The 24211-nt window shown below is 46.0% G+C and overlaps 1 protein-coding gene across 1 annotated transcript in view; it reads left to right on the top strand.

The window, feature by feature from the left end:
• Positions 1 to 19329, top strand: part of LOC137536762 (dual specificity protein phosphatase 13A-like) — a 49700-nt gene extending 30371 nt beyond the window's left edge. The window contains exons 3-5 of the mRNA XM_068258970.1: positions 16105 to 16322; positions 18899 to 19151; positions 19259 to 19329. Coding sequence (XP_068115071.1) covers positions 16105 to 16322; positions 18899 to 19116 — 436 coding nt within the window. The 3' untranslated portion in view covers positions 19117 to 19151; positions 19259 to 19329. The remainder of the gene's footprint in view (positions 1 to 16104; positions 16323 to 18898; positions 19152 to 19258) is intronic.
• Positions 19330 to 24211: the final 4882 nt, after the last annotated feature.

The raw sequence follows: 24211 nt of genomic DNA, 5'->3' as shown, positions 1-24211 counted from the left end.
TGTGAGGCTAGCTACACAAGGCAGGAGAATAGGAAGAGGTATGAGCAGGGCTGAATACGACCAGAAGCTGATTAGTTCTATAGAAAAGGCTGTTGATCATATGGAGAAGCGAGAGGATGAAATGAAACAACTTAAAGAGCCATGCACACAGTATCTTTTAAGTTTGGTGCCATTATTACAAAAAGTGCCTCCTGATAAGCAATGGGCAGCCAGACATGCCATCTCTGAGACCCTGGGGAGATTCTTAGTACCTGAGAGCCGTGCAGATGACAATGTGCACAACTACTTGCAGCAACCACACCTGCCTGCTTCTAGTCACCAATATAATGCACACCCACAACTCTCTTACCATATGCAACGTAGTTATGAGCCACCGCATTACCCACCAATGCATATGCAAAACATGCCATATGGTCAACAGCCTCATTACTCTATGCCTCCACCTCAGCGCCCTGATCAAGGTATGCGATTTCAAACATCATCTATGCACAGTGACTCTTCAGTGTACACTGATTTAACATCGCACAGCCAGGCTCATACAAATGCTGAATCAGGTATACATGCTTACAATCAGGGCCCTGGTAGTATGTGTGATTTGCTATCACAACATGACTAGTTTTTTTTTTTTTTTTTATTGTTAAATGGTCAGATTTGGACCTTATTTTACATTACCTCAATGTTATGAGGAGTCGCTCAGTTGGTGTGATTGCTAGGCGAAAGTTTGTGTCTTGTCGTTGAAGGGCATCCTTCAGTTTGGATAAAAGGACATCAAAACTGGAAAAGATAGCATGCTTATGTTCAGATCGACTGTTGTTTGTTAAAGAAACATTTTTCATTTGTGACATATTACTTTTGTTGCTGAAAGCAAAGTATGGACAACACATGTCCAAAATCTTATTTGCCCAGAAGAACAAAACATTAAAGCTAAAGATTTTGTTCAAACATTGCTTCATTACTGTGTCCCATATGCTGATTGTTGCCTGACAGTCATATACTTAAAGAGAATCTGTATTGTTAAAATCGCACAAAAGTAAACATACCAGTGTGTTAGGGGACATCTCCTATTACCCTCTGTCACAATTTCGCTGCTCCCCGCCGCATTAAAAGTAGTCAAAAACAGTTTTAAAAAGTTTGTTTATAAACAAACAAAATGGCCACCAAAACAGGAAGTAGATTGATGTACAATATGTCCACACATAGAAAATACATCCATACATAAGCAGGCTGTATACAGCTTTCCTTTTGAATCTCAAAAGATCATTTGTGTGTTTACCTTCTGTCCCCTTCTTCTCTCATGCACTGAACATTACAGGGTTCCTGCAGACAGCTCTGTCTGTGCCGGTGTTTGTAATCCCTCAGTATGTGTCAGCCAGCTACTTTCACAGAGGAGGATTTTTATCCAGCTCTCTTCTATTACTGATAAGATAGCAGAGAAGCTGCTGGCTTATGTAAATAAAACACACACTAGAGTGTGCATAGAGGAACAGACCAGCACTGAAGAACTTGGCAGCCTTCCAGACACAGGCCGACAAGTCTGACAGGGGAAAGATACATTGATTTATTACAGAGACTGTAATAGTACAAAGTGCTGCAGTGAGCCAGAACACATTAGAATAGGTTTAGGAACTTGTAGGATGGTAGAAAAAACGTTGTAATTTTTGTTACAGAATCACTTTAATGAAGTATGCACCAGGAGTATGTAAGGTCATAATATGCTCCAAATGTTATGGGTAAACTATGGATATATACTATAGTAATTACTTCAATCGGAAAATGAGATGGAGGCCTTATGCATTGAATACATAACACACCAGGATCAAGTATCACAGTTATTTGGTTAGCTCATGTATACACCTGATTGATTAAAGTGTTGTATTTCTGTTTTCAGTCACAGGGGCAAACGCAGGATTTTTAAGGGGGGGGGTTCCTGAAAGGTCCAGAAGCACGTATGTCCCGAGTGCTTCCGAATACAGGTCGCTCCATACTGCCCATGCACAAAAGTGCGCTGGCGTATTACGGAGCTGCCTATCTTTGGAAGTACTCAAGGACACGAGTGTTTCTGAGGGCTTCTGGTAGCAGCAAATGTGAACGGGGTACAGCGCTGGAACAACTCCCCAAGAGAGGAACAGGAGATAGAGTTTGGACAATTCAGTGGAATATGCTACATAGTTTCACATAGCGCAAGCGATACCCATATGATGCAGGGATATATGCATCTGCGGAAGATGGCGGCGCTATATAAATACTAAATAATAATATTTTGCCTCACCAGGATTGCACTTTTATTTAGCTTTCCTGTAAGACAAGAACACACAGCCAGCTCTAGGGGAAGAGGGAAACAAAGGTGAATGAAGGAGGCTGGTGCACACCAAGAGTGCTTCTGAGCGTTTTTCAAATCAACAGTGATTTGAAAAGCGCTTGGCTAATGTTACCCTATGTGGGTGTTCCCACAGCAGCGTTGTGATTTTTTCAAAATCGCAGGTATACTGCATGTAGCATGTTTTTGAGCAATTCATTCAAAAATCGCTCTGAAAATCACTTCACAAAATCACACTCACAAATTGCTAGCGATTGCTATTGTCATTTTGGCGTGCACTAGCCCAGAGAGAGGAGTGGAGAAATTGAGAATAGCCTGAGATGGAGCAGAGAACTTATCTGTATTGAAGCCCCACATCACACAGGCTACTTGCCTGTAATCGGACTCCTGTCCCTGTCAGTCTCTCACACAAGTCAGAAAGAAGCCCTCCTGGAGTCTAGGGACTGTCAAAAACTTTTCAGCTTGTTATCCACACCTTATCCACACATGCAGTCATTATAACAATGGGGAGAGACCAGACAGATGTTTGCCCACAGACCCTGAGTCCAGGCAAGCTCTGCATCATGCTGTGCATATTTACCAGCTTGCCTGCACTCTAATTTCATCATGTCTGACACTTCTGTGCTGTGGAGAGTCCAGGACTCCATAATCAACATTCTCTCACTGCAGGCTGCATCTTCTTGTGAGGGTTGTGAGGGAAGCTCGGCTGCCTCTCTCATTCTATTAGCTGGAGGGAGGCACCAGAAGTAAGAAGGGAGGGAGAATGAGGCTGTTTATATTATGTGGGCTTCCCTGGCTGAATACACAGCTCAGTGCAGGGGGGAGGTTCCAGACACCCGGAATAGCCCCCTGAGTTCGCCAGTGAGTCAAACACAGTTAACTAAGGGCCAAAAAGTGCATCCAAATTCATTCCTCCCCAAAATACTTAGCCCCATGATAAAGATAAGTGACAAGTATTCTTACCTGGACACAGACATGCGGGTGTAGCCAAAAAACTTGTCTGGATGTTGCCTCAAATCTCTATATAGAGTCCTAAATTGACCCTTCCGGCGCCGCTCTTGTAGCATGGGATGCATCTAGTATCTCCTTGTCCTTGGCCTACGTCTCATATATGCTGCTACACAGAGCAATAACAGCACATCAGGAAACATTTTCAAAAACAAGTCACTCTTCTCTCCAAACCACAGTGTCACCTCTCCTGAACTAACCCACAATGTTGTTAAGGACCCCACCCTTTTTATATTGGGTTTTTGATTTCAATTGCTCAATGTGCTTCACATGTGTCATCAATATATTGCACTTTAACCCTTTGTTTAAGGTCTTTCTACCTCTTTACAGGAAAAACGCAAAACGCCCCAAAAACGCGCCATCAAAATGACACTAAGCGGTTCAAAAAACGCTAGCGTTTTGCGGATCTGCTTGCGGTTTTTGGTGTGCACCAGCCCTTAGGCCCCGTTCACACTTGCGGTTTTGTAAAAACCGGAACGGATGTCCGGACCGCACCGGATCCGGACCGGACCTGATCCGTACGGTTCGTATCCGGATCCGGTCCGTTTGCATCCGTTTTCCGTGCGGTATGAACACGGTTGCGGTCCGGATCCGGTTTCTTAAAGAGATAACAACCTGTATAAATACCTGGGGTCTGGGAGGTCAGCAGAAGCTCTGGGGTCATTGTTGGAGACAGGTGGATGTGTGGAGACCATCCGTGGATACAGAGACTGCAGTTGGGACCATGGATCCAGTCATTTTTTACTCGTATTACCTGGGAATTCTCTCCTTCCTGTTGTTCACCTACTACTATGTGGGGAGAAGGCGTGCTCCTCGCAGGAGATGGTGGGTGCACCCTTTACTAGCCAGGAGGCAGAGGAAGGGAGAGTTCCAGGCCCTCTACCGAGACCTCAGACGACACCCACAGAAGTTCTACAGCTACACTCAGGTGTCTATTCCCCTGTAAGTATCTAGGCCTAAATACACCAACCCCCACCATCCCTAAACACCCCACCCTCACCCCCACAACACCTCATCCCTGTATACCTAGCTAAACACACCACCCTGACCCCCACACCCCTGTATACCTAGCTATACACTACATCCCCACCCTCCACAACACTCCCAAACCTCTGTAAACACACCTCCCCATCCTCCACCCAACACCTTGTCCCACAACATACTTTACAGCTTCTTCCTTTCCATCTCCTGACAGGTTTGATACCCTCTTGGAGATGGTGAAGGATGACCTAAGGAAGAAGGATACCACGTTCAGGAGAGCAGTCACACCACAAGAACAACTACTCATCACACTGAGGTATGTAAAAACAAATTTTTTTTTTATTTTAAAAAACAATTATTAACCTTTTCAACATGAAAATATTCTACCAACATGGAAGACAAAACTTAAATAACATTTCTATGGTATAGCCCGGTCAGTGTTGAGGAACACCAACCACCAACTTTGTGCGGGAAGAGTTGCAGGGCATAGCTGCCCAAGTGTCTTTTGGGGACACCAGTCCCTAAAATTAAAGTGCTTTAAAAACCTAACCGCTGGCACATGACCCTCTGAGCCATGGATCAAGGACACAGGTCAGTGAAAAGGCTAGGCCTCTCACCGACCAGTCAAGGTGTCCTTCATCCATGGTTCCAAGGGTCTTGTGTAAGTGGTTAGGAACAACAACAAAGTGACGAGCAAGAGGAACCGACGGCAGAGGTGCAGGACTACAGGTCTAGTGCAACAGGCACAAGGTCGTGACCCAGGTAGTGTCTTTCGGGGACACCAGGCCCTAAATTAGTGCTTCCAAAACCTAACCACTGGCACATGACCCTCTGAGCCATGGATCAAGGACACAGGTCAGTGAAAAGGCTAGGCCTCTCACCGACCAGTCAAGGTGTCCTTCATCCATGGTTCCAAGGGTCATGTGCAAGTGGTTAGGAACAACAACAAAGTAAGGAGCAAGAGGAACCAAAGGCACAGGTGCAGGACTACAGGTGCAGTGCAACAGGCACAAGGTTGTGACCCAGGTAGTGTCTTTCGGGGACACCAGGCCCTAAAGTTCAAGTCCAGCAAAAACAAAAGTACCCTGACATGGTCATCTGAACACCTCTGAACCTTGGTTTAAGGAGATGGGGCAGGGAAAAGGTTGGGCTAAAAAGCCCTGGGATGGTATCCTTCCTCCGAGGTTCGGAGGGATTCAGAGGAGCATGTCCAGGAACAATATGACTGTTTTTTTCAAATTGTATCGACACCACTACTAGAGAAGGTGGGAGTTGCTGCCTGGAAATCCGGACTTTCTTGGGTGCTGGTCGTGGATGAGCTGGACCCTGACAGCGGCGGTCCGTATTGACTGCCTCTGTAGCCAGTGTACATCTGTGATGAAGATTGCCAGGGGGGCACCACTGTAGGTTGTGGGGGTCTAAAAGTTGGTGGTTGTAGCAATGGCGTGTCCATGTGTTGTTTGATCGCCTCCAGCAAAGTTGAATGGCACGCCATCATGTTTTGGAAGGCACCTTTTCCAAATACGGTAGTAGAGACATCACAGTGTGAAAACACGGGTGTGCCTGCAATTTCAGTTCCTTACTTTGTTGATGCATTTGCTGCATCATGTTCTGCAGCTGGCCCACCGACTGATAATGCTGCGCACGCAGTTGGTCGATTTCTCCTCTGTGCATCTCATGCATCATTTTAAGCTCGTCCCTGTAGTGCCCATGTACAGCTTCGAGCTCACATTGCAGTGAACTGATGTGGGCCTTGTACTGCTCCATGATATGGCCCCTGTCCCCATCTTGCAACTGCCGGGTTATGAGCGTTTGGTGGCTCTACAGAATCCCGAGAAGTCCGGAGACAGCCCCGGACATCTCGGACTCTGTCTCTCTTCTTGTTGGGGGGAGGGCACTTCGACGCCTCAGTGGTGGGGTGGTAGCATCTTCCCGTCCTCTGGCTTGCGTAGGGGTTGCCCTGCGCGCTGGTTGTGCTGCAGTCTCTCTGTGCTCCTCTCTTTGCTCTTGGTCCCCTGGAGCTTCCATACCGGTCGATTGTGGAGGTGCAGCTTCTGCCACACTCGGTCCTGCAACCTCCAAATCACAGCTCTCTTCGCCCAAGTCAACCTCAATGTCGAGAGCTTCGACAGGGAAGGACTCCCTCCTCCTACTCCTCTCCTCGGGGTAATATGTCACATCGGTGACCTCATCATCCACCAAGCTCTCCTCACTGCTGAAGCGTGCCTCCTCGGTCGGTTCCTCTTGCTCCAAATTGTCTTCAGTCCTGTAGATAAAAACAATATTTATTGGCTTGCCAAACAGCATGTGGCGTCAAAACACAGAGCTAGCAAACACTTATCAAACACTTTATCAACCGTTTTAAAGGTTGCAAACGTTTGATAAAGCATTTGAGAAAAGTTTGCTAAAGCCATGGGAATTGAGGCCAGTTTTAGCAATACATGGCCGAAGTCATGGTAGTTATCTGGTACAATGAGTTCTCAGTTCCGGCCCACAGTAGTGGTACTTACTGTCTAGGTTCCACGCTTGCATTTAGGAAAGTTAATTGCTTGGCGAATTGGTAGTCCTTTGGGCGCTTTCCGCCGCCACTGTCACTTCTTTCGGCAATTGCTTTCCTGCGTAGAAATTTTACGTAGGCATCCCGCATATTGCGCCACCTTGTCTTGAACCTTTCTCCTGTAACGACATGAAAAATTGATTTTGATTATTTCTCTTGTAGGTACATGGCAACTGGACAAACCTATACATCGCTACATGTGACAAGAGCACGGTGGGAGGCTTCGTCGTGAGGACTTCGAGGATCATTTGGACGCGACTGAGGGCCAGATACATGCCAGTGCCAGACACCAAGAAATGGGAGGAGATCGCCCAGGGCTTCTGGACCGAGTGCAAGTTTCCTAATTGTGTTGGCGCACTGGATGGGAAACACATCCGGATTCAGAAACCCGTGGGGAGTGGCAGCCATTATTTCAACTATAAAAAATACTTTAGCATTGTTCTAATGGCAGTGGCAGATGCGGACTACAAGTTTATGTACATGGATGTGGGGTCGTACGGTAGTTCCAATGACTCTGGAATCTTCCAGCGTACGACCCTTTGCCGGCTGATGGAGGAAGGCAGACTGCGTCTCCCCCGTGACAGACCCTGGCCTGGGACAAGGGCACCGGCCTACCCCTATGTGTTTGTGGGGGACGAGGCCTTCGCCCTGTCCGACCATGTAATGCGGCCGTACCCAGACAGGGGACTTGATGCCAGCCAGCTACACTTCAATGCTCGGTTGAGCCGTGCAAGGAGAATGGTGAAGTGCACATTTGGGATCCTGGTGTCAAAGTGGAGGGTGTTCCACACGCCCATGCTGCTGAAACTGGCCAACGCAGTTGTCGTGGTGAAGGCAGCATGCATCCTCCACAACTTTGTGCGGCAGGAGGAAAGAGAGACTCCGGAACCCCCGAATGTGCTTCCACTAATGCCCCTGAGGAGGTATGCAACCAGGCCAAGGGTAGTGTCACTGCGGAACAGGGACCGACTGAGACTTTATTTTAACACACCACCAGGACGAGGGTGAATATTTGGTTTTTAATATGTTTTGTTGAAATGTGTATATTTTGTAGTTTAAAGTTTTTAAGTGATTTAAAATGTGTTAATTTTTTAAAATAAATTATTGTTTAATAATTGGTCATTGTGTATGTTTTATGTGCACAGGTGGGGTACATCACAGGTGGGTGGGATACATCACAGGTGGGGTACAGGTGGGTGGGATACATCACAGGTGGGTGGGATACATCACAGGTGGGTGGGATACATCACAGAGGGGGTACAGGTGGGTGGGATACATCACAGGTGGGTGGGATACATCACCGGTGGGTGGGATACATCACAGGTGGGGTACAGGTGGGTGGGATACATCACAGGTGGGTGGCATACATCACAGGTGGGGTACAGGTGGGTGGGATACATCACAGGTGGGGTACATCACAGGTGGGGTACAGGTGGGTGGGATACATCACAGGTGGGTGGGATACATCACAGGTGGGTGGGATACATCACAGGTGGGGTACAGGTGGGTGGGATACATCACAGGTGGGTGGGATACATCACAGGTGGGTGGGATACATCACAGGTGGGGTACAGGTGGGTGGGATACATCACAGGTGGGTGGGATACATCACAGGTGGGGTACAGGTGGGTGGGATACATCACAGGTGGGGTACAGGTGGGTGGGATACATCACAGGTGGGTGGGATACATCACAGGTGGGGTACAGGTGGGTGGGATACATCACAGGGGGGTGGGATACATCACAGGTGGGTGGGATACATCACAGGTGGGGTACAGGTGGGTGGGATACATCACAGGTGGGTGGGATACATCACAGGTGGGGTACAGGTGGGTGGGATACATCACAGGTGGGGTACAGGTGGGTGGGATACATCACAGGTGGGTGGGATACATCACAGGTGGGGTACAGGTGGGTGGGGAACAGGTGGGTGGGCCACGGGTGGATGGGCAACACATGGGTGACACAAATCAATAGCAAAAGTGGAATACATCACAAGCAAACAAAACCACAAGCCCCCCCAAACACTTCTAGTCAACATACCCTCTGTGGCTTGCTGTTTGCGGCTCATGTTTTCAAAGCCCTCCACGTACAGCTTGGCAATTTTTTTCCACAGGTCTCTGCATTTCTTTACGTTGCTGTGGTCCGCATCCCCCTTGTCCCACAGGGCTGGTATCTGCTGCACCTGTAGGATGAGGTCTTCTGCTGTGTAGTGCCTCACCTCCTCGTTATCAGACATATCATCAGACATGTTGCTGCCAAAGAGCTCCAGCATGAAATCGCTGCTGCTCCACTCTGTGAACGCTGGGCCCATGTGGTCCCCATCCAAAATGGCCACTATACCATAGAAAAAGCATAGGAAGTGGGGTAGAACGTCCGGTTTTTATAGCCAGTGTGTTGTGCGCTCTCCGTTTCTCATTAGTTTGTATTGGCCGGATGCAACAGTCAGGCTCCGCTCCGGATACGTCTGCCGGAGGAGCCGGACCAAAAAATAGCGCATGTTGGATCTTATGCCGGAGTCCGGATCCGGTCCGGCTCTGGTCCGGACGAAACGGACGCATGTGAACGGACGCATAGACTTTCATTGCTATGCCGTGCGTCCATTCCGCATGCGGTCCGGCTCCGGCACGGCGATTCCGGACGGCGACCGCTAATGTGAACGGGCCTTAAAGAGTAACTCTCAGGCAAAAACAACAAATTTTAATCTATGTTCCCCTGTGTTAAACAGTGTGGAAGGAAGCCAAATATCAATACTGAAGTTAAAAAGCTCTCTTACTTTATTGTTGGCTGAATAGCAGCCTTCCTTATCTCCAGGCTGTTTAAAGGGGAACTGAAGAGAGAGGTATATGGAGGCTGTCATGTTTATTTCCTTTTAGACAATACCAGTTGCCTGGCAGCCCTGCTGATCCTCTGCCTCTAATACTATTAGCCATAGCCCCTGAACAAGCATGCAGCAGATCAGGTGTTTCAGTGGTTCAGACTTATAAGTCTGATCTGACAAGACTAGCTGCATGCTTGTTTCTGGTTTTAATCAGATACTACTGCAGAGAAATAGACCAGCAGGGCTGCCAGGCAACTGGTATTGATTAAAAGGAAATAAACATGACAGCCTCCATATACCTCTCTCTTCAGTTCCCCTTTAAGGAGGCCGCATAAGACTAAGGCCACATACACACATCAGACCATAGTCTTTTGAAAATGAAAGATCACAGACCAATCTTACCACCCTTCATGTAGTAGGATTTGGTTGTGATCTGACAGATGTGATTGTGGGGTAACTATGAAGGCACGAATGGTTGCAGGATCCATGTCACTGATGGCATAGTCTACCACACTACTACCTTATGCTGGGAATACACCATACAATTTTCTGTTAGATTCTTCTGTTAGATTTTTCTGTTAGATTTTCTGGCAGCTGTTCCCCAAAATACACTTAATATGTTAAAGTGAACCTCCGGACTAAAAATTGACTCCGCAGCACTGAAAAGGCTTGGTGTTTCTTTAACAGTTTCACAGCATCAGAACTTTGTTTCTCTTATCCAAGCCTCATTTTTAGCTGCACAGAAGAAAACTGCCCGGGCTTTTTTCCCCTGATGCTGTGCAAAGCATGATGGGATTTCTGATGTTGTTGCTCTTGTTCTGCTGTTTTGGTGCAAATTATTTTTTTTTACATTTTAAATTTGACATTTGAAGCCTAGCGTGTGCAGCTGGGAGGGGTTATCAGGACACAGGACAGTTGGAACTGTGTCTCCTGCTCCTTGTCACCTCCTTTCAACCAAAAAGATGGCTGCCCCCATGACAAAGATGGCAGCCCCCATGAATCACAAACATTTGCCTGTTCTTTTAAAACAGGGTGGGTAAGATATTATATTACCTATCTATTCTAATTAACATAACTAATGACAGTATGTTTGTTTAGGCTGAAGTTCCCCTTTAACAGTGGTTCCTCAAAAATACAGATAATCTGACAGCAGTTCCCCCAAAATAGGTACCCCCAACATAGGTAGCCAGGTCTATAGGTGTCCCCAGTATAAGTAGCCATGACTATAGTTGTCCCTATAATAGGTAGCCAGGTGTATAATCTCCCCAGAATAGGTGGCCAGGTGTATAGATGTCCCCAGAAAATGTGGCCAGGTGTATAGGTGTCCCCAGTATATGTAGCTAGGTGTATAGGTGTAACGATCTGTGTAACGCAGAGAGGGTCTGATTATTGGTGATCTTCAGTATCACCAAAAATACAGATATATATCCGATTATTGATGATCTGCAGTATCACCGATAATCAGATATATTACTAACCTCTGGACACCTGAGTGATATGAGTGTTTAGTGTAACAGTAATACTTTGAGTAATGCACCTGCTGAGCAGGTGATCCAAGGCAGTGTAGCAATACTGCACTTGAGGACACAGAAGCCTTCCAGCAGCCTGAGACTCTCCAAGGGGTGGAGTCAGGCTCGAGGTATGAAGGGCCAGAAGGTGAGTGACACCCGATGGTGGATGTCACTGTCTGATCTGGAGACTATCTCTTAATGAGAGAGATAGCTCTCGAGGTCGGCCAGGCCAGGTCGGCAACACACGGTCAGATAAAGTACATAGACAGAAGGCTGATTCGGTATCCAAGGCTAGCAGGGTCTGGCAACAGAGTATCAGATATGCGAGGTACCGAATCAGTGAACAGAAGAGTGGTCAGGAAAGCAGAAAGTCATAACAGATAATAAACAATGCCTAGTCTTGGGTGTGAGCTCCGTGATCATCAACACCCTGGAACTAGTCTGACATATAACAGAATGGTAACACAAGTCCCTAATCTTGGGTGTGAGGTCCGTGATCATCAACACCCTGGAACTAGTCTGAAGTATAACAGAATGGTAACACAAGTCCCTAATCTTGGGTGTGAGGTCCGTGATCATCAACACCCTGGAACTAGTCTGAAGTATAACAGAATGGTAACACAGATTCTGACAGAAAGGTCTGAGTGCTTTCACGTAGTGATCGCAACGACAGACAACCAGTGAATGACCAGCACCCGGTATATATAGCACAGCGCTCTCCAGCGCCTCCCCTAAGTGCTGGACCAATGGGAACTGGTTGAATCGTCAGCTGACCGGCTTGGTCAGCTGACTCCCTTCTGGCTGTCATAAAAGTTCTGCCTCTCAGCGCGCGCGCGCGTCCTTCTGAACCTGTGTGGACTATCAGTCCCAGCCACACCAGACATGTGTTGTGTACCACCCGCCGCGCTGGACGCGGAACCAGCCGCACAGCTATCAGGGCATGCGGCGGTTTCTCCGCGTTCAGCCATACTAGCAGATGTAGGCCTACGCGTGAAAACCGCCGCGTTAGATGCGGAATCAGCCGCCTTGTTCTGAGCACACGCGGCGGCTCTTCCGCGTTTTCTCACAATAGGTGTCCCCAGTATATGTAGCTAGGTGTATTGGTGTCCCCAGTATATGTCCCCGAATCAGTTCAGTGGATGGGACAGGAACTGCAGCTGCACACTGTGTTCAGCTGCAGTTCCTGTCTCATCCACTGACCTGATTCGGTTCAGTGTGATGAGTTGGATCACTCAACTCACAGGAAAGAACCGGCTCAAATTTACCCGACATCACTACTTACCCGGCACTTGGAACGAGATGGAGGTAAGTCCCGCCCACTGCCAGCCGCAATTTTTCTCTGGGGGGGGAGGGGTGGGGGAGTGAGGAAGGGGGAGCCCCAAAGTGAGGGGGGGGGGAAGATGTCCCCCTTCCATGCTGTGCCCATGATCGCTCCCTCTCCACACATACTAGGGTGGACGTCATCCACCCTCTGAAAAAAGCAGGTGGACGTCGTCCACCTGCGTTCACACCCGACTTGACCCCTGACCTCAACCAAATATTACACACCATTGCAAAAATGGCTGAAATAAGAAGGACCACCCAAAAGAGAGCATCAAAGAAAAACACAAATAAATGGTTTGACAGTGATTTCAGGTCATTAAGAAACAACTTACGTGCAATATCAAACAAAAAACACAGGTATCCAAATATAACTTAGAATTGAGAGAGGCACATGATACCATCCAACGCCAATATAAAGTGACTCTCAAAAAGAAAAAACAAAACCACATTGAAAGTCGACTTGAAGAATCTCTGCAAGACAACTCCTTTTGGGAGGCCTGGAAACAAATTGGCAAAAAACCCAAACAAAATAACCAACACATCCAAAATGGCCAAGCCTGGCTACAATACTTCAAATACCTATACAGAGATATTCCTATAAACAAACTCAGCCCACAACACGCACAAATAATCAACAAATTAAAGAACATGGAGGAGAAGGTGAAAGTTTTTCAAAACCCACTACATACACCTTTCACATTGGAGGAAATAAAAGAGAAGATACAACTCATGCAAGGAAAAAAAGCTAGCGGCACAGATGGAATCCTATCAGAAATGATCATATCTGGCTCCCCAAAAATCCATGCAGCAATATGGAAACTATTCAATCTGGCCCTGTACTCTGGTCACTTTCCTGAAGTCTGGAATGAAGAACTCATAACTCCGATTTACAAAAATGGAGATCGCTATGACCCAGCCAACTACAGAGGCATCTGTGTGAGCAGCACACTGGGAAAACTGTTCAACAGCATCCTGAATAAGAGAATCCTCACCTTTCTCACCCAGCACAATGTTCCCAGTAAAAGTCAAGCAGGATTTGTACCGAACCATCGCACCACAGACCATATCTAGAACCTGCACACCCTTAAGGCCCATACACACGTCGGATTTTTTTAAACGATGGGTCGTTTGGACGTCCTGCCGTTCAGTCGTTCGGACGCCAAATCGGGCGTGTGTACAGTCCGTCGTTCAGCTGATAAGACTAGTTTTGAGCGATTCGCCAGTACACACGCCCAATTTGGTGTCCGAACGACTGAACGACGGGACGTCCAAACGACCCGTCGTTTAAAAAAATCTGATGTGTGTGTGGGCCTTTATCAAGCACCATGTACACAGATGAAGGAAGATAAAAATATTTGCCTGCTTTGTGGACTTTAAACAGGCTTTTGACTCAGTGTGGCACCCAGGTTTGTTCCTGAGACTCCTAGAGAGTGGAATAGGAGGGAAAACATATGATGTCATCAAGAGCTCATACACTGGGAATAAGTGCAGTGTGAAAGTGAATGGGAAAAGAACACCTTTCTTCCCCCAGGGCCGGGGGGTAAGACAGGGCTGCAACACTTTTCAACATATATATCAATAAATTGGCCTCTGCCCTAGAGGCCTCACCAGCACCAGGACTCGCAATACATGACACAACAGTGAAGTTCTTACTGTACGCAGATGACCTCCTATTGCTGTCAGCAACTGAAGAAGGCCTACAAGACAGCCTGAAAATCCTGGAGAAATTTAGCACAACATGGGCACTCCCCATTAATCCAAAGAAAACCAAAACCATGGTATTCCAGAGGAAAAACAGGTCAGCCCAGAGCCCATCCTTTACACTCAATGACTGTGAAATCAGCAGAACTGATAAGTATACCTACCTTGGTGTGGAAATCAACCAATCAGGAAGCCTTAAGTCAGCCTTGGAGTCCCTAAAAGCCAAAGCATGCCGAACGTTCTATGCTATCAGGAAAGAACTGTACCACCTCAAACCACAAGTAAAGGTCTGGCTGAAAGTATTTGACAGTATCATCACCCTAATCCTACTGTATGGAAGTGAAGTTTTGGGCCCCACCCAGGGCCGGCCCGCTCATGAGGCGGGGTGAAACATTTGCCTCAGGCGGCAAACTTCTAAGGGCGGCACCCGCCGAGTGTATTGTAAGCGGACGGCGATGCAGGAAGCGACGTCAGTGGAGCGCACGATGGAACGCGGATAAGGTGAGTCCTCCCCGCCCGTGCCTCTTACGATCTGGCAGCAGCTTCCTAATTACAGTCTGGAGAGGAGCGCAGATCGGGGGACCCAGGTGAGGGAGGGGGGGGTCCGGCCCCCCTCCCCACCGCTAGGCCCAATACCCCCGACCTGCCCGCTACCCCTCCGGCTCGGCGGCCGCCCCCTCGCACTCACGGACGGGGGGGGGGCGGCGGCAGCAGCAGCTCTCTCCTAAATTTGCCTCAGGCGGCAAAAAGTCTAGGTCCGGCCCTGGCCCCACCACCTACCTAGACCAATCGAAATGGGAATCCAGCCCAACAGAAATATTCCACTTGGAGTTCTGCAAACACCTTCTCCATGTCCATCGAAGTACTTCAAACAATGCCTGCCCAGCTGAGCTAGGTAGATTTCAATTACTGCTTGAGATACAGAAGACAGTGTTGTCCTTCTGGGCCCACCTACAGAGCAGCAGCTCTGACCCACCCCACTACAAAGCCATGTTGCACAATGAAGACCAAGAAAAGCCATGTGCACTGAAAGTAGTGGTCAGCTCTATTCTCCCTCCAACCCCCGATCCACGGGTCATAACAAGAGTCCAGATAAAACACACCACAGCCAAGAGCAAAGAGGACTATGTGGAAAAATGGATGCGTGAAATTAAACACAAAAGCTAACCATATACCAGTCTCTTCAGAGAGAATATAAAATGGCCCCATACCTGGAAAAGCTCCAAAAATCTCGAGAGGAAAATCCTGATTGTCTACAGACTGAGTGCTCACAACCTCGAAATAGAGTCCGGGAGACACAGACAGACATACAAACCCAGGGAGGAGAGACTATGCCAACACTGTGAGCAGAAGACCCTTGAGAATGAAAGGCACTTCCTGCTGCACTGCACCAAATATACTGCAACCAGGGACACTTACTTTAAGAAATTGATGGAACTATTCCCAGACTTTCTCACATTACAAGATGAAAGAACAACATATATTTTACTGGGAGAAGAGGAATCCACAGTGACAATTGCTGCACACTATGTCACAGTATGCCACAGACAGAGGAGCATAGCGGAACTGTAAACCTAAAAATGTCCACAGACTGCGTAGCCATTGTCCCCCTACCCAACCGCCTTCCATGCCCCCCCTTTTCCCCCTGCTTTGGCAATACCTGCATGAATCTTGGTCATGCCAATAAAGCGATCTTTGATTTGATTTGATAACATTTTTGTGAGCAGTTGGGCTTAAGTATACACAGTATAAATATAACCTTTGACATTATGTGCTGTTTTATGTGCTGTTTTCATCAATATGATATTTATTAAGTTTATATGTATGAGAAATAACTGACTTGAGAAGGAATGTTGACATGCATCACCTTTCTTTCCTCCTGCAGGTGCATAGCCAATGACAGATATGAGGTTTGGAAACTGGGCATCACACATATCCTGAATGCAGCGCATGGAAATAGGCATTCTCAGGGCAGCCATGGCTTTTATGGTGCCAGTATAACATATCATGGAGTTCCGGCCAATGATTCTCCGAAGTTTGACATCAGCAAATATTTCTATTCTGCTTCAGAATTTATTCACAAAGCACTGAGCTCTCCAGGAGGTAAAATACATATGGTTCATTCCTTTTCTGTCACCAATTACAATGTTTTAGCTGCATTCCCAACAAGCTTTGTATTTTGGCTAAACGCATATTGGCCTTGATGCTATTCAAGGTGATAAGTAGCTTGCAGATGCGAGCTACTTATCACCTTGCCATCGCACGAGGATTACCGGCAAATACTATTGCCAGTTTCACTCGTGCGATGGCCAATCGTTAGGGAGCATTACTCAGGCAAAAGCCTGAGTGATGCTCCCTTGTCACAGGCTATGGGATTTTACCCTGTGGTGTTGTCCATCAGAACCACGGCCTCGCTCCCCACACATGCGCACACCCGCCGAACATCCACCGCCATCTTGCGCCGCTGCATCTGGAGGTCTCCTTTAATAAGAAGACCCCCAGAGCTCCCCGCCGGCCGCCGCTACTCTGTGCAACCCCCCACGTAGCTGTAAAGATACTTGGAAGCAATTTCCCTACCGCTGCTTAACACAAGTTCCGCCATGTAACTAAAGTGTATGAGTCACTGTAATTACTTTCTCTATAGCAGAGTTCCAGCAAACCATCTTTGAATCAGCCGCCGGGGCTCTCCATTGGTTCACAGTCTGGACCAATGAAAATGGCTCAGACTGTGAACCAATGGGGAGCCCCGGCGGCTGATTCAAAGAGAAAGTAATTACAGTGACTCATACACTGTAATTACACGGCGGAACTTGCGACGGGTGTTAAGCGGCGGAAGGGAAATTGCTTCCAAGTATCTTTGCAGCTACATGGGGGGTTGCACTGTCTAGCGGTGGCCGGCGGGGAGCTCTGGGGGTCTCCTTATTAAAGTAGACCCCGAGATGCAGTGGCGATGACGTGTGTTAGCATGTTAAGATCTGCTTTTTGCAGGTCTAAGCTAATGCTCATGTCTGCCGGGAAGCATCGCTTCCCGGAGGCATGCAAAGTGCAATAGGATAGGGTGTAAGGAAATTGCTGGGCAATATCATCGCCCAAGCGAGTTTTTTTAACACCCTGCCTAGGGCTAAATGCAATTGGATCAGGCGACTTTATTGTCGCCTGATTATCGGACTCACCAGGGTTTAACGCTGGCGAGTCTGACAATTGCATCAGGCCCATTAAATATTAATCATATAATTTGCATATTATGTATTAAGAAAAAAATGTAAATAGGTATGCTGTGCTTTGTTACAGTAATTTTGGAGTGTACTTAAAAGCCTAGGTTCTAAATACGCAGTAAGTGTATCCCACAGGGCTCTTGTTCTAGGATTTAAAAAAAAAATGCAATCATATGTTAAGTAATACTGATCGAAAGGAAACAAGCAAAATATGTTGACTACAACGAACTCAATTACAGGATCTACAATAGTTATTCACTCTTATGATTATGTAAATAAACGGTTTTCTGATGGGCCTCCTTAGTCTAAGTAACTGTGTTTAGACAGTCTGTTTGAAGTAACTTACCTCTATATGTTTATATGCACATGCTTATTTTTTGCAGTCAAGCACTGCCTGCAGTATGAGGGCCTTTGTACACTTGCAGATTAAACCTGTATTGCGTTACCCTATTCTACCACAATGGGCCACTAAAGCAATGAAAGTCTATGGAGACTTTCAGACTTATTGCGGTCCGTTGATGTGTGCCGGATGTATCTAAGTCAACACAAGGGCAGCATTGCGCTACCGCAAACACCATGCGTAACAGTGCTGAACTCTGATGGAGAGGTGGGAGCACAGCTTCTGCTGCGCTATACTCTGCATTTATTATCTGGGCTGGGGGAGTGAAGGAAGGGGGTGAGCACATATTTTTATTCTCCAGTGCATGAGTGTGTGTGTGTTTTTTTTTTGTTTTTTTTTGGGGGGGGGGGGGTGCTTGGTGTCACAGGATTTCTTGCCTGCGATGCTAAAAGAAAAAGACAGAAACAGCCTTGCTGGTGCTCCTTCAGTGCCCCGATAAACTCCATGTCCCTTCAGCTTCGCTGGCCTACCCTTGGTCTTGAAACTTGCATACCACTTTCTACACGCTCTCTGATGGCTGTGTGAGGGAGCCTTGGCCAGGAGTGTTCTTTGGATACATGATTACAAATGCTCCCGGCAACGCGATTGTAAAGGCATGATGCAGAGAGTACAGAGCATGTGCCTTTTGCTCTAACTGGGGAGCATATTTCTGAGTCCAAGGGGAGGAAGGCAAAACGGAGGGGTCATGGAGTTTATGAGAGCACTGTAGAAGCCCCAGGTATGCGGGTCATCTGGGTGCATTTATGGAGGTGGGTAGCACTAGATGACAGCGCAGCAATAGATGCAATGCCATAGTTCGCGTCCCATGTAAGCATAATTCTGGGCTTGCTGGACCCTGAATTACTTCTCCCTCCGAGTTTCTACAACTCGGTGGGGGATTAGTATTTAAAGTGCCTAATGATTTAGTGGCAGCAGGAAGAGCAATAATTCGGCTCGCCCTGCACCGAACTGACCAGGTGGCGTACTAATATGTACAACCAGGTATGGCCATTTCACATATTTATGTTAATTCAGGTACCCTCTAGGGAGTTTCTGTGATAACAATACTGTGTTCTTTTTCTCAGACAGAGTACTGGTGCACTGTGCTGTTGGTGTCAGCAGGTCAGCCACTTTGGTTCTTGCTTACCTAATGATTCAACACCAGTTCTCATTAACACAAGCCATACAAAAGGTGCAAGAGAATCGCTGGATCTGCCCCAACAGAGGTTTCCTCCGACAGTTATTACACCTTGATGAAAAGTTGCAGCCAGCGAGGAATAAATGTTCTGAAGGGCAAGAATAGTAGTGAATGGAACACACTTCATCAATATTGATAAAGTTAGTTGACATCTATGTTGCAATCAATATTTTGTGTAAAACAAATGTTTACTATTATTTAATTAGCTTTTTTCTGAATGTTTATTTACTCACTTTCCACATTTCAGTTACAGGCATTCTGGCGTCACATGGCAAGCGTTGCAGGTAGAGAAGAGATTAATCTGACAGATGCAAGTACACATTACACAGAAATAATACCTTGCATGGTAGATAAAAGCAAACGGCTGTTATGTTTTTGTCCCTCGTAAATCTTGTACTCATCGGAAATTTCTGTCTTGTGAACTGGTTTGCACTCCACATACGTTTTTAAGTATGCGATGGTCAGGAAATACACTAACTTATACCATTAAACATACCATATTTTTCGGACTATAAGATGCACTTTTTCTCCCCCAAAAGTGGTGCGTCTTAAGCTGGCCACTAACGGTCCAATTTCTAGCGAAAAATCGTTCGAGCGATCAGAAATTCTGATCGGACGAAAAATCGTTCACTACACCATCAACTAATCAATCATTGCTTCCTATCTATCACGACCACCTAGAAAATCCAAATTTTCGTTCGACGAAAATTCATTCGGGCGACATTTTTTTCACTCGTTCATAATCGATTAAGTCCACCAATGGAGATTATTTACAACCAATCCGATCAGAATTTCCGATCGCTCGAACGATTTTTCGCTAGAAATTGGACCGTTAGTGGCCAGCTTTATAGTGTGAATGTACCCGTATTCTGTCTCATGACAAGTTATAGTCCTGAGCCTCCCCGCAGATATGTTAAAGTCAGTACATCAGAGAAGCATTGTCAGCTTTATTAAGAAGTTCATAGTTGCTAAATGAATTACAAGAAAACAGGTTTGTGCAGTAGTTCTGCACTGTAGGGGTGATGGTACCATTGCTGTGTAATGTAAGTTATATATACCATGCCGTTGTTCAAAGCCCAGCTGATGGCTTGTGATCAGGCAGCACATGAGCCAATCAGATTTCAGCCACTAGTTTCCCTCCGCTAGTGGCTTTGATGCTGGGTGGGACAAAGAAGCAGAGTTCCCACTAATCATCAACCAATGGGGAGCAGTAAGCCAATCACCATAAAGGGCATTCACATGATCCCTCCAATGGTAACCCCCTATGCCTGCAGATGCTGCTATTGGTGCCGAAAACCCCGCTCTTGTACCAATCACAGGGAGCATGTATCACTTGGAAAAGCGATTGCACTGAAAATCTAGCAGGCCTGTGATTGCTATTTAAGCAAAAATGAATTACACTAATAAAAAAAGAAGCCCTGCGATTGCGATCAGCAGAACGGCTGCAATCCAGACAGCACCAAGTGGAAAAGCACCCGAAGTGGGTGTAATTTCCTGCAAGAACTCAAAAAGGTCAGTCATAATAATGGCCTCAATTCTGGTAGGGTTTTCAAACAAATTACCTCATGTGAAGTAATTTACCTCATGAAACATTTAGCAATTCTGGTAAGTTTTAGTCATGCTTTACCTCATGAGGTAAATTATGAGGTAATTCATGAGGTAATTTACCAAAATAGCTATTCTCATGGAAATTAGGGGGCATGTTAGCAAATAACTTACCGATCAGTTTTGGACCTGCCTGTACCTGGAGGTAAATTTGTATGCATTTTGCTGTTTTTAGTGGAATTCCTATTGCTGTTTTAGTGTCTTTCCTATTCAGGTTGTGTAATAGAAAAGAATAGTAGAAATAAAACTCCAAATATTTACTGGATTTTTTTTTATAAGGGATGCCTATAAATATACTTTTCATAGGTTGCTACATAATCAAATACACCTTCCCCACTCAAAAAAAACCAAAACATCTTCCAAAGACTATCCTAACTTACGGAAGGCAAATAAAGACTACTATTATTTATTTACTGCATGCTTACCGCTGAAATTTCTCATGTTTTACCTCATGTTCGGAAATGGAGAAAAATCTTTCAGAATTGCTAAAAAAAGAGGAAAATACATCATGAGGTATCTTACCTACAAAAAAAATACTTACCTCACATAACTCCCAGAATTGAGGCCAACGTGTGAAAACTGAATCCTGAGTGTTTGAAAAAGAGGTTATCTATAGCTTATTGCATTCTTGGAAGGACAACTGAAGCGAGAAGGATATGGGGGCCCGCCATATTTATTTCCTTTTAAGCAATACCAGTTGCTTGGCTTTCCTGTTGATCCTCTGCCTTTAGCCATACAACCAGAACAAGCATTTGCAGATCAGATGTTTCTGACATTATTGTCAGATCTGACTAGATTAGCTGCATGCTTGTTTCTGGTGTTATTCCAGGCAACTGGTATTGTTTAAAAGGAAATAAATATGTCAGCCTCCATATCCCTCTCACTTCAGTTGTCCTTTAGTGTTTGTTCACCCTACGGGCTGGTGCACACTACACTACAAGAGCTTTTTAAATGCTGGAGATTTAAAAGCTCTTGCTAATGCAATGCTATGGGGGATTTTTACAAAATCACACCATTCCAGTGAGAATAGACACTATGGCTAACATTAGCAGGAGCTTTTATAATCACAAAGCACTCAAGAAAAGCTCCTTTGGTGTGCACCAGCAAACCCCCCAACTGTCCCGAATTCTGCGGGACTGTCCCGATTTGGGGAGGGCTCTCCCACTATCCCGTTATGCCCCCCCAGTGTCCCGGCCGGCTGGGCAGAGAGGGGGGAAAAATGACCAAGGCGCCAGCTGCACTAATGAGGTATGCGGGATGGGTGGCCACCATTACATTCCTCCCTCCCTTCCTCCTAATGTGCCCCCCCAGTGTCCCCCTGCTTGCAGAGTAAAATGTGCAGCAGAGCGGGCTGTCATCTAATCTTACCATTGATCCTTGTGTACCGGCATCTGGCTTCACTCTACTTCCTGTGATGTCACAGGAAGCAGAGAAGAGCAAGATGCCGGTACACAAGGATGGACGGTAAGATGACAGCCCGCTCCGCTGCGCACTTTACTCTGCAAGCAGGGGTACATTAGGAGAGTGAGGAATGTAATGCCGACCCGCATCCCACATCAGCGCAGCTTGCACCTCGATCATTTTGTTTTCGCCTCCTCCCCACCCACGGGCATCTTCACCCTCCTCCCCACAGTTAATTAGTTAGTTAGTTTGAGGGAGTAATAATTAAAAAAAATGTTTCTTACATTTTTGGGGGGTGGGCGTGACTAGGGTGTGTGTTGGGGATGTGGTTAGGGGTGTGGCCTGTGTCACGCTTTCTGATGTGAAAATATTGGGAGGTATGCACCAGCCTTGTTCACACTACAACAGCTTTTTAAGGGCTAGTGATTTTGAAAAGCTTTTGCTAATGCAATGCTATTGGGGATTTTTACAAAATCACATTGCTCCACTGTGAACACACACATAGGATAACACTAGCAAGAGCTTTTAAAATCACAAAGTGCTTAGAAAAGCTCTTATAGTGTGAACAAGAGCGCTTTGTGATTTTAAAAGCTCTTGCTAATGTTATCCTATGTGTGTGTTCACACCACACTGGAGCGATGTGATTTTGTAAAAATCCCCCAAAGCATTGCATTAGCAAGAGCTTTTTAAAATCACTAGCATATAAAAAGCTCTTGTAGGGTGCACCAGCCCTAAGGTCCCATTCACACTATAAATCACAAAATGGTAGCGCTTAGCACTACCGTTTTGCGCAGGTGATTTTACAGCGATTAGCACGGTAAAAATCATTGCTCACACTTCCGCGATTCAGAGCGATCACTATCAGCGCTTTTTAAAACACTGTATCACAATTAATCCAGAATCGCGGCAAAATGCTGCATGTCACATGTTTTGTGATTGGCGCTAATCGCAAAACTGCCATATACTTTCTACTGCGCTAGCGCTTTAAAAAGGGAATCACCCGCTAATCACTCAAGTGCAAACGGGACATTTGTGGACTAAATCCCTCCAAATCTGTAAAAGAAATAAACTGTTTAGTTCATACTGTCTCTATTATATTAACCAGAAGATAGTTGCTATTTTTTTATTCCTATAAACTGTTTGTATTGTTGATATCTCCCAGTGCAGAGTGTTTGATGTGTCCACAACATACCAATTGCATTCTTGGCTACCATTTTCTTATTATTATAAAACTAGCTAAATGAAAGCATCAGAATCATCAGAGATTATCTGTCCTTTCCTAGGCTTGTGAAGCCTGCACTCTCTAGTTACCACACAGAAGCTGCCACATCTCACTCATAACCCATATTGTCCCAAAAAGTTTTCCTATTCTGTGAGAATTAGGAAAACTTCCTTATGAAAACAACCGTAATTACAAACCTTTTTTCGTATGGTCATAATTACATTAAATGTTGCATAATTTTACATGAATAGGATTTTTTCATTCCGATTGTAATCATGTTTACGAAAATAACACAAAATTTTGTGACATTGTGATTAACACTACGATCATCACTAGTGATGAGTACATGTAAAAAGGGCGCCATAGTAATTTGGGCGCAGGAGATAGCTGCTAGTAGAATATCTGAATTGCTAGTAGAATATGTAAATTGTACCAATATTTTACTATCTCTAAACCTAACCCTATTTTCACATGAGCCCTCCCTCTACCTGATGGCTAGCCCCAACCATAGTCTCAGGTTTGATTTCTCACAAAAAAAAAAAAACTATCTGCATGGCGTTTGTATATTTATTCAGTTTTTCTGTGGGTGTCCTCTAGGCCAGTATTTCTAAACTTTTTTTAACCCAAATACCAGCTATCACAATTCAGGTCCATCAAAGTACCCCAGACTTCAAACTAATTATTATTTAATGAACAGTTAAATCGGAGCAGAGGAGTACAGAGGGAACAAGCGGAGTTGAAACGGAGAGCGGAGGCTGCCGCAGAGGGGGACACAGAGGTGATGAGCAGCGTTAACACAGAAAACATAGGGGGATAAAGGTGACGAGCGGAAGGGGACACCTGTGTCCCCTCCACTTATCTCTGTACCCTCTTCTCTGATTGTCCCCTCTGCATGTCACCTCTGTGTCTCCCTCCACTCTCCTAGTCCCTTCTGTATCCCCCTCTGATCTATATGTCCAGCCTGCTCATAAC

This window comes from Hyperolius riggenbachi, chromosome 10, assembly GCF_040937935.1.
Source record: "Hyperolius riggenbachi isolate aHypRig1 chromosome 10, aHypRig1.pri, whole genome shotgun sequence".
NCBI lineage: Eukaryota > Metazoa > Chordata > Amphibia > Anura > Hyperoliidae > Hyperolius > Hyperolius riggenbachi.
This window is presented reverse-complemented; position numbering and strand designations above follow the sequence as displayed.